Here is an 11807-nt window from a genome sequence, read left to right as displayed (position 1 = left end):
ATACAAAGTCAAAAGCTGTTTGCATTATTTACAAGAGATAACATGGCTGCTGACATTATACTGAAGCTGCTTCAACTTCACTTAAACGAACTTTTATGATGTAATACTTACCCTGATTTAACACTTCGATATTATTCTCTTCTTCAAAACCATTGAAATGACATTCCTCAACAATCACGGATCGAAACTACTTTTCTACAGAGACAGGAAAAACTTATGTACAAATATTCGCAACCTAATATGAATAAGCAAACGCAGTTTATGCAATCATAGCTATGCACTGCTATAGTTACAAAAAATTCAGACGGTATGTCAAAGAGCCCTCTATATCTTCCCACTCTCCTCAGAGGCATCAAATTTTCCCTTACGAGTAAACTTATAAGTCACCTATTAAAATGTTCAAACGTTTCTTCTGACATCTATCATAAAATAATGGAAGTTACCAGGAGTTTCGAAAACAGAAATATTCTGACATTTTAAAGAGCAAATAGTATGCATTTCTTAATTTGCTTAGAAGATAAGGGGGGGGGGCTGAAAATCTGTGGATATTTTATGACAGAGCAGGCGGGATCTAAAAGTCGCGAAATGTTTTAAACATGAATAGCAGTGGCAACATTTGACGTTTTGGTAGCTAGTTAACGAACGTTTCAATTTTTAAAATTAACTGCCTTGCCAACTACTTTTAACAACAACAATAATTAACTACCTTTATTAGTAGTTTTTGATGTAGTATTCTACTCACCTGACAGTACTCTTTCGAAATTATTGTATCTCCTCAGTGACGATAGAAATCCCAAATATCTGTAGCAGCTCGAAAGGTGGAAGATGATCTCACAGTACCACTTGAACGTGCTGATGCAGAATGTCGAAGTTCAGTGGGACCCTTCCGGATCATATCCTCGAAGTAGTACAATAACAAGGTAACTCAAAAGGATAGTTGAAAGTCATAAAAGCCCACCCACTAGTTATTACTCTTCATAGTTTAATTTACTTCTTTGTGTACAATAGAGAAAAAAATAGACATATTCGTTTAAGGTACTGTCGAAGGTAACAAAGAAAACTGTGTTCACACCGTCTCCGTTACTGTGAAGGCTGTACACCACATTGTTGTGTTGCTCACTTCTTGAATCTACACCTCCAAAGCAGATACGCGGTTTGCGTATCCGCTCTCCAGCCAACAAGCTGATGTTTCCAATCTCACGATGAGCATGGATGTTTGTAAATATTTTTAGGTGGTGGATGAATTTCATTGCCGGGTGTGAGATAACTGCCTTAATTATAAATCCTTCAGGTGGCTGTGCAAAAAGTTCCATGCTTGGTGTCTAGAGCAGGGGTTTCTGGTTTATGTAACTTATAGCTTATTCATGATACTAATGTGCCGTGGGTTATAATCATTCGTAGGTGTGATTCACTCACTCTCTCTCTCTCTCTCTCACACACACACACACACACACACACACACACACACACACACACACACACACACACACACACACACACACACACACACACACACACACACACACACACACACACACACACACAGGCATACATATAAACTGTCACTCAGTCACTGTACTCTGAACACTTTACAAATGTAGAGGGGTCCACGGTTAAAGCGAACTGCTGTAATCCGCCTCACTCTTCCTTTAGTGTTAATTTAGTTTAAAATTATTCACAGTTCGGTACATATTTATGTCCTAAAATATTTGGAAAGAGGAAAAGCACATTCGAGAATACAAAATCCTTAAAGAAACGGAGAGCAATAACATTAGAAGAAAAGCATGAAATATTCTCTACTAATCTGGCTTCACGAATCCGGGATTGATGTAACATGCTCCTAGTTTCATCTGTGCCATTCTACAATACTCGTATGCATTATGTTAAAAGTACACAAAAAGTTTATTTTACATTACATTATACAAATTGTATTTCTAGGAAAGTAAACCAACTTCATGACATTGAGGTCTATAACGGCGGTATTCCAGGAACCATTTGGGTCGTAAAAGGAGTCTACTATATATATGGAGATGAAGAAGATGTAAGCAAACAAACGGAAAACAGATTAAATATGATTCAAAGAACTACAAAAATTAGATGATTAGTCTTAAGTGAATCAAACTGAACTTGGTGAAGGCGCACATTCGATAGTGGTGTTTCTCCAAAATTCATGAAGAACTAGGATTTTGAGTGATCGAGCATAACGGAGCAAAACAGAAATAAATATCTGTATTTTGCGATCGTAAAAAAGGGCTTTTTTTCCAGTTCGGTGATCATTATTATTGCAACAATATTAATGACTGCCCTTAGACAAAAACACAAACCGCCAAAATAGAAACTATTCTTTAATTCTTCTATGCCGAAATAGAAAAAAATAATGATATGGATCTTCAGTGTACTAAACTGTTGGAAACTGCTTTCATCCCTCTTACGATATCCTCTCAGGAGTCAGCGTCGTAGGTGTGAAGGATTATCAGAAGAAGGAAAAGTTCCATTAGTTTTTTTGTATAAGTGAAGAACTTTATCAAATGATGTGTGAAAGAAAACTCCAATATGTTAGTAGACTACTTAACAGGCAGACAGGCATTGGTAGAAAGACAAATGAAAATTAACGTATAAATATTCAGGTTAAGGTAAGAGTATTATTATATAATTATACTTCATATATGCACATTCATTGACATATGTTGGAACTTTTGGGTTATATAAGAATATTTAAGGTTATTTTTGGATTCAGCATTTTAAAAATACATATAGTGTATACATAAAATACCAAATTATTTCTGAACAGGGAAGAGAAAATGTAAATTCGTTGCATAGTGTTATGTAGTTAGGCATAACAATATCGAATTTAATCTAACATGATCCAACTACAATTAGTATTAGATAATTAATATATATATATTTTCGCACATATTACTATTTTATATTCATTTTTTTTCATAACCGGAAAACCCAATTCTGAAAAATATATATAAATAATATAATACTAAAGCCAGAAATATCTGGTCACGGCGTCTGTCATTATATCGGCCACCATGGACACGATGATGCATTTGATAAATGAAAGGTGGACAACAGATGTGAAGGATTCCAGCGGCAGTTAATAAGCCCAAATTCAGTAGTGCCTTTTATGCTTGCCTATTGTCCATTGAGCACTGCGTGAACTCCCCCCCCCCCCTCAAAAAAAAAAAAAGAAAGAAAAGAAAAGAAAAGAAAGAAAGAAAGAAAGAAAGAAAGAAATGAGACACACACGTATGACATCAAAACAGAGATGTATTGTCAGTTTTATGAGGCTTTTTTTATTGGCAGGTTTCATATTTGAAGGCTTTCTTTAAATCACTATAACTTTCAAAGCTCTTTATAATAACAATAACGATGGAAAATTTGATTTTATACAGTTCTAAGAACACTTAGTGTTTATCATTTACAGTAGCTGTAGTATCAAAATAGGACAGATAATGATATTTTTCATAGTCGATTCACATAAAGAATTTGCCTTTTTTTTTTTATTATTTGGCATGTAGATCGCGGACTGTAAATATTTTAATTCTTACAACTTCTTTACTTTTGACAATAACATAAAGAAACGTAACAAAATATTCATCAGATCACAAACGTTGGCGTAATATTTTGGGTATGCATCAAGCATATTTAATTTTACAGCAAAATAAAATTAATTTTAAACAACGGTAAAAACGCTTATGAGTATTCGAGTATTCACCTAATAAGATAAATGAATAAACAAATCAAAACGAATGAACACTACTTTATGACATGCTAACAAAACATTTAGTGTAACTAAAAGTATTGTTACCTTGCACCATTTCAGTATTTTTCAGAGAATACACTTAAGTTATAAGAGTAATTTCATAAACAAAATACAGCCTTGGGTCACCGTCGATCTTCTTGTTTCTGCCAAAGACCCAAATTAAGAACCCCAAGGTGAGGTAATTGCATGACCTTTTCTAATCCCACAGTTGTAATCCTTGTGCATCCATACAGGTCTATAGAAGTCAAATTTTGAAAATGTTCGGATATTAAAGTTAAGCCTTTATCTGTGACTCGACTACACTGGCCAATATGTAACGTGTGAAGATCACTTAAAGTCCTAGCAATACGTCCTACGCCTTCGTCGCTAATGGCACAAGCATTTAGGCTTAAACAACGAAGATTGAAAAGTCCTTGAGAGATAAAGTGCAAACCTTGGTCGCCAACTTTGTCACAAAAGCTGACATCTAGGGACGAAATACGAGAGCCGCCTTCTGCAAGGTAAGCCATCCCAATATCGGTGATATTATCACAGCTTCGTAAATTGATTTCTCTCAGTGACATCATGCGAGCTAAATGTTTCATTCCCGAATCAGTCACACTGGCACAAAAGCTGAGGTTAATACTCTTCAAATATCGTAAACCTAAACTGATGTGAAGGAGGGCTTCGTCCGTTAATTTTTGGCAGTCCTGAAGTCCGAGGTGTTCCAGAGACAACGCACCTCTAGCATCCTCTGCCGATAGTCCCGCCAAGTGTCTTATACCGACGTCGGAGACTTGCCGACAGCTCCGTAGATTCAGATTTCGCAGTCGCTTTAATTCCCGCGCTATTAGAAGCATCCCTGTGTTGGTAATATTGGAACACCCACCCAAGTCTAAAAACTCCAGATTTGGCAAATACTGAGCAATTCTTCCTAGGCTGTAGTCGGTGATCTGTTTACACATGCTGAGATTCAGTTCTGTTAGAGTGGGAATTTCCTCATTAAGGGCTTGGGCGATTGAATTATTCGTTAAGTTATAACACCCGATGAGATTAATACTTTGTATATTTGGCAGTTCTTGCACGACGTCGTGAAGGCTCATTACTTTGCTCCGTAAACTGAGCACTTGAATTCTGCGGATCCCTCGACGCACAAAGCTGGAGAACAAAGCATAGTTCGCGCGTCGCAGGTGTAACTTGGCTTCAATACCTCTCCATACTGACTTGTGATAGGCAGCCTCGCGCCATGCCGCACACACTTGAGCCACGCGTCCTTTGCTTCTGACATCCAAATAACTGAAGATTAAGGAAAGTATTTCTGGATACAAGCAAGAAATATCCGCACGGTCTGGAGGTTCCCTTTCACTGCATTCCATATTGATTTACTTCTTAACACCACCCAAATACACCTGCAATTAATACATTGATAAACATTCAGCAAAGCCACGACCGTGCACTGCTGTTCACTTAACTAAATATTGATATCGCACATTCTCGCGAGAAACGAGATATAGCCTGTGATTAGCTTTCCACGTGACTACTCGCGTGCAGTGCCTTTCCCTTGTGGATTGGTTACTCTTAAACAGCTGCTTCTTGTGATTCACAGAGAAGGCGCTGCGATTTGTTTACATTTTCATACTGCCACATGCAAATAGCCACCGGAACCGAAATGTAGCAATATACATATAGCCGAGGAGAAAGTTCGGTCGCTACTGGAATTATGTCAGAGAATTTAAATTTTAGTCTAGAAATACATGGAACACAGAAGTGGTTATAAAGTACACTGATAAAATCATTAGTTATTTTATTTATTCAGTTATATTTATACATTAGAACTCTTTTTAGGGTATGTGGCTTTTGATAACAGAATTGCGAAGAGTATATTTTTAAACAGTTATTTTCATCCGTAAGGAAAGGGGAAAAATTTATAACATTTAAAAGAAATTTTTCGTTTAGGTTTTTTCTACCGAGTTTTTTCCGCAAGATTTCTAATTGCTAGATAACTGTAAAAAGCCTTGGAAAGTTCATTTAAATTGTTTACTAAATTCCATTTAATGAAATGTTAGTAACGTAATTGTAGTAATAACAACAACAACAATAATAATAAACTTAACTTGGCGTTGTGGTGACAGTTAAGTTTAGCAGCTGGGATAATCAGCCAGCTTATCACAACTAAATCAATTCTTATTTTACTGTTAGGTGCTATTAATTATCTGATGGCTGACCTGCAGAATCATCTGCTATACTCTGGAAAAAAAGAAATGTTTGATTTTTTCGGAGTTCTCAATTCAAATGATATCATTAATTCTCCTTGAGAAATGGAGGAAGCAGTAATAATAATTTTTTTTTTTTTTAAATATATATATATATTTTTTTCTTCAAATATTACATATGTACAATGATCATCTATTCGGTATATTATTTTACAAGGTTCAACACTTTGTGCTACATAGTATGAGATTTAAATAGTAATGATGATAACAGTTTTTTTTTTATATAACAATCATAATAATAATTTACAATTATATTGTTCAGAGTTACATAAGTTGTATAATATTGCATGTTGTAGTTTACTATTTTTTTTATTTTCAAGTTTGAAAAGGTGTGATTATACAACAGTATTTGCACATATGCAATCTAAATATTATGTTTCCTTATTCTCACAAACATACAGTTTAAACTCATGATTTACATTTAAAAGATTTTTTTTTTACATTGCATACATTTGTTACAGTTATTATATACATTACAATACATACATTACATACATTGGTTTTCATGTGATACGTACATTACATGCATTTGGTTACTTATGATACATCTTGGATGAGAACTAATTTCTTTGCTTTCATCCTCGAAGCTTATATGTAAGCTTATCTGAGGATGACACCAGTTGGTTATTATGTATTGTTTTTTTGTTTTGTTTTTTTTTGCTGTGTTGGGAAGCTACGAAATCTATGATTGAGAAATTCGCGCGCGCGCTCTCACACGCACGCACCCCCCCCCCCCCCCCCACACAATAACTTGGAATGTATTGATGTGTCGCTGAACTGGAAGCCTGAGAGAATATATTGTGTTTCATTAAGTAAGTTTGTATGGTATTTTGAGTGCGTGTTTCTTGTTCATAGTATGTCCCTAGAGCTCTTTTCAGGCTATTGTAGTTTGTAAGGTTTCTGTATTCACAGACATTCTTTATAATGCAAAGTAAGGTTCACACTATGCATTTTTCGTGCGATTTTATTGTGAATAATAATAATAATAATGAAAAACACATGCATCACAAATAGTATCCGTCACAAAGGAAAGTGATCTGGAAAATTAAAAAATATATTCCTTGGTTGTCATACAAAAATTTTCAACCTGTCAATAAAGGACGAACGTGATCGTATCATTGAAGGCCCAGTAAACCACATTGTATTTAATTTATTTGATGATTGGAAAAAGAAATTCATGTATTCAAATCAGGGGCGCGCCAGTAGTGTCCGGCTCCTGTGTGCAAAATTTAAGTTGGCGCCCCTATACCCTCCCTCAATAAAAAAAAACACTTTATAAAAACGCTATTTTTAATATTTGATGCCAATAAAGTGAGTATTTCATTTTGAATTTTATCTCCTAAATAAGAGGGCATATTTTTAAAGTCAGGATCATTAGCTACACGTCGCGTGTGTTCCGATATAAAAGGATCAAACTTTTCTAACATCTCAATGCATTTTAAAAAATTGCCATTGTTGCGATCGTAAAGTTTATTACTTTTACCACGAAGAGCTAGATTTTGTTTGCCTAAAAAGTGTACTACAAAATTATTCTTTTTATAACTTCATACCAACGTTTTCTTTCATTATCTAAAATTGTTTGTTGCAAATGATCAATACAAGTTTTATTTTTTAGAATGTAATTAATTCTATCCATTTTTTGTAATTGTTCAAATGTTTTAAATTTTTCTCATGACGATTCAGGTACATTGCAAGATGTTGCCTATATTGTGCTGATAACAGCAGAATATAGAATAAAGTTGAAAACGGCAGCAGATTTTCTTTAAGCAAATGCGAGTTTGAACAAGATTAAGCAAAATTCAAACGCGCGTCATTCTGTAAACAGTAAACTCACGCAAGTTCAAGTGTTTACTTGTTTACGCTAAACTACTTGTTAGAACTAGGATCAGAATAAAATAAGATCTTAAGGAATAATAACAAATAGGTGATTATAAATAATTTATTTAAGACAAATCTATAAAACATAATTAAAATTTAAACAAAAATGTAATTTATTTTGATATAATTAATGAATAATATTTTTAAAACGTATTTCCTCCTCGGCTGAAATCTTTTGGCGCCTTTACTATCCTGGCGCCTGTGCGTCGCACACATTGCACATATTGCCGGCGCGCCCCTGATTCAAATAGATATACCGTGGTACATATTAATATACATAGTGCAAAAAATACTGGATATTACTTCAGCACATTACTCCTGCGGGACACTGTTGTGCAGCGAAAGTTTGACAGTAAAAATAATTTCCTCCAGATTACAGCAATGTAATTTGGAGGAAATCGAATGCATTCAAATCGCTCTGAAATTTACCATTTTATATATATATATATATATATATATGAAAAAGTTAAATATATATACATGAAAAAGTTTGAGACCCACTGACATAGATTATATAGACATTAGAATATTAACAGAAACGTTCCTAAAACATAAACAGCTTCCAAATGTTCAGTTAATGTCGTGAAAAAAAGAAAAGGTGGTGGGATTAATATTTACATTGGAAAAATATACAGTAAGTCAGTTAAAAATGAAAAGGCAGCCGAAAACATTTGTCTAAAACAGACATAGTTTAATAATGAACTCCATTTATAGGCCACCAGATAAATCCTCAACTATTCATAGAGAAACTAGAAATCTGGCCAATAAAAATAAATACAACCTTAATCAGACTACAGTTATTTCAGGAGACACGAAAATTAAAACCATAAACACCGAATGAAACATAACTGCAAGCTATTATCCAGATTTATTATCCAACTTTCACTTAATAGCAACCATTTTATCTCATACTAGAGAGGAAATGATAAATGAAAACAGCCCAATCCTCTATAGACAATATTAACGTTCGTGTCAGAGAAACGTTGCATCAACATTACGCTAACACTATCCAGACTTTTATCAGCGACTATTAAAGCAAAACTAGCAGACAACTACTTTACATCATTACACATCCCAGTACTGGAGAAACAAAACTCCAACTCCTTACTCACATCAGACTACTTAGACGTAGCATTGTTGATGAAGAAATTTAGAAACCCAACAGATCTCTCATACATATCATTGAAATCTTATACTTCACATTGCCCAAAGAAAACAAAAACCTGTACTTACCCAACAATCTAGGAAGTATAAACCTCAGATACTTAGGCTTGCACTTTGACTACAATATGTGATGGAACACACATATTAATTATATACACATAAAATTGCGGATATTACTCTTCAAAATGCACTACTTACAAGACATATTACTTTCAAATACTAGGAAAACTATCTATAAATCCCTAGGTGAATCTACACTGAGATGTGGTATAGCTTGCCATGGTTCTACACCATGATACTTAATGGGAAAAAAAAAATCGAACGCATTACAAAACAGCTGATGGCAAAACAACTCTTGAGTGCCAAAATAGAATCCCTTCTTTTTCATCCATCAATAAATACCAACCATCGATTTGTGACTTTAAAACAAATCTTAGACATTACACTATCATGCTAAGACACTACTTTTCTAGAAAATACCGAACAACAATAACAATTCCACATCAAATAAGACCTCAGCATATGACATACATTACAAGTAATTATAATGATGTATGGGGAAAAGCAGTATATATATCAGACCAGTAAAATAAGTTTCCATACAGTATAGAGAACCTAACTTCATATGATGCTAAGAGCGCCTTGTTGTCTTTATACTCAACATGCGGCAATAGCAAGGCCTAATATTTAAGTAGTAGCCACATGACAAAAAAATATAGTCTAATTATATACTTATTCATATTTATATAAGCCATACATCGCTTCGAAAGATGTGAACAAAATTTTAAATGTACTGCTATGATTATGTTACCTATTAAATCTGTACGTGTATATATATATATATATATATATATAGGAACTAGAAACCATCATGGCAACGAAAGATGTTTTTGGATCTATCTCAGCAGACTGAATGACCCTGGTGTTCATTATCAGGATTGTTCGAAAAACGAATATGACTAGACAAGGCACTGGCGCGTGTTCTTTTCAAAGAGATGTCTCTCCTATACGTAATTCAATAGATTTATCTGTTTGACCAAAATAAGGGATATTACAGTCACACCATATCTTGTACATGCCAGGATATTTCAGATTATGATGATGAGGTGGCTAGATCCTCCTAGCCACTGCACTGAAGAATTATATTAAGGGTAATATCTCTATCCCATACATCAGTTCAGTTTCTCAAAAATTAGCTAGAGTTCTCAAGAAATTCAACTTCAAAACGTGCTTCACTACGCTTCCAAAACTTCGTTCATTACTTAGCAAACATAAACAGAAACATCTTCCTACTCAGTTTCCAGGAGTGTACAAGATTTTGTGTGATTGCGGAAAGCCATACTATGGACAGACTGCTAAATCCATCCTTCTACGTTTGGATGAACACCGTAGAGATATCTCCTATAACAGGACTAGAGCTAGCGCTCTCTCTAGCCACGTTCTCTTTTCAGCTAACTCAGACGAAGGCCGCCAGCACATTGTAAACTGGACTCAAACTGCTAACATCCATGTGTGCTACGATGAACTCGAAAGAAAGATTGTTGAATCTAGGGAAATTTCTCTAGATTCCTCTCATATCAACAACAGCCTGAGTTACAATCTCTCTGACGCACATGTTGCTTCTGTTCAGTACTGGCGCACTCGCGACAGCGTGTAGTATTCGTTTGTTTGGAACTCATACTTGCATTTTTTTCAAACACGCTACTGTTTTTTATACTTGTTCTGTTAGTACAATTTTAAGTCTCTGTAATGTTTTTATATACTTCTTTGATTGTGATACCTGAGGATGTTCATGTAACGAAACTAGTAAACTAGTAGTATCTTTTTCAAATATATCTTGTCATCTTTTCTCTCGGTAATAGTCATTAAACCTTATATATATGTATATATATATATATATATATATATATATATATATATATATATAATATTCATCAAAGCTTGATTTGCTTCCTCAGTCTTAAGAAAAGGCTGGTTATATTCCACTAATTCGAGCTCTACCCAAGGGCCTATGAGTTGTGGAAATACTTTCTGAAAATGAAAGCTGTGCCGAACATAGCGGCCTTTTGCAGCTGCCCAATTTTTAATCCATCTAACTTGAGTGCTTCTAGATGTTCTTTCAATGTTTTAGGGATGGCGCCTAAAGCACCTATTATTATGGGAACAACTTTCGTTTTCTTTTGCCAGATTCGTTCAACTTCGATTTGCAAATCGCAATATTTTGTAATTTTTTCATTTTCTTTGTCGTCAATCCTACTATCTCCTGGTACTGATATTTCGATAAACTGAACAGCCTTGTTTTCACTTTTTCCAGCCACTGTGATATCGGGTGTATTACATTCCAAGCTTTTGTCAGTTTGGATTTTGAAATCTCAGAGTATTTCAGCTTTTTCATTCTCAACCACTTTCTGGTGAACTTTATGCATCCAATAGTCTTCCAATATATATATATATGTGTGTGTGTGTGTGTGTGTGTGTGTGTGTGTGTGTGTGTGTGTGTGTGTGTGTGTGTGTGTGTGTGTGTGTGTGTGTGTGTGTGTGTGTGTGTGTGTGTGTGTGTGTGTGTGTGTGTGTGTGTGTGTGTGTGTGTGTGTGTGTGTGTAAATGTATACGGATATATGTTCATCTTTTTTGACTGACTGAAACCGAGAAAATAGATAACAAGTTAATTTAATGGAGCACACAACATGTTTCGTCAAAAATGACTTAATATGTGATTGTGGGAGGCCATAATATGGCCA

At 34.7% G+C, this 11807-nt stretch overlaps 1 protein-coding gene across 1 annotated transcript; it reads right to left on the bottom strand.

The window, feature by feature from the left end:
- Positions 1-3385: 3385 nt before the first annotated feature.
- Positions 3386-5271, bottom strand: LOC150109279 (F-box/LRR-repeat protein 14-like). The gene has a single exon (XM_090406953.1). It carries the CDS (start codon positions 5125-5127, stop codon positions 3895-3897), a length of 1233 nt encoding a protein of 410 aa, XP_090263079.1. The 5' UTR covers positions 5128-5271; the 3' UTR covers positions 3386-3894.
- Between the last annotated feature and the right edge of the window lie 6536 nt (positions 5272-11807).

This window comes from Typopeltis vanoorti, chromosome 2 (assembly GCF_054136105.1).
Source record: "Typopeltis vanoorti isolate ZY-2024b chromosome 2, IOZ_Tvanoo_1.0, whole genome shotgun sequence".
NCBI lineage: Eukaryota > Metazoa > Arthropoda > Arachnida > Uropygi > Thelyphonidae > Typopeltis > Typopeltis vanoorti.
Note: the sequence above shows the minus strand (reverse complement) of the source record. Positions and strands in the feature narration are given on the sequence as shown.

Coding starts and splice junctions, on each gene's coding strand:
- LOC150109279 (XM_090406953.1), bottom strand. CDS start 5,127: ATGGAATGCAGTGAAAGGGAACCTCCAGACCGTGCGGATATTTCTTGC.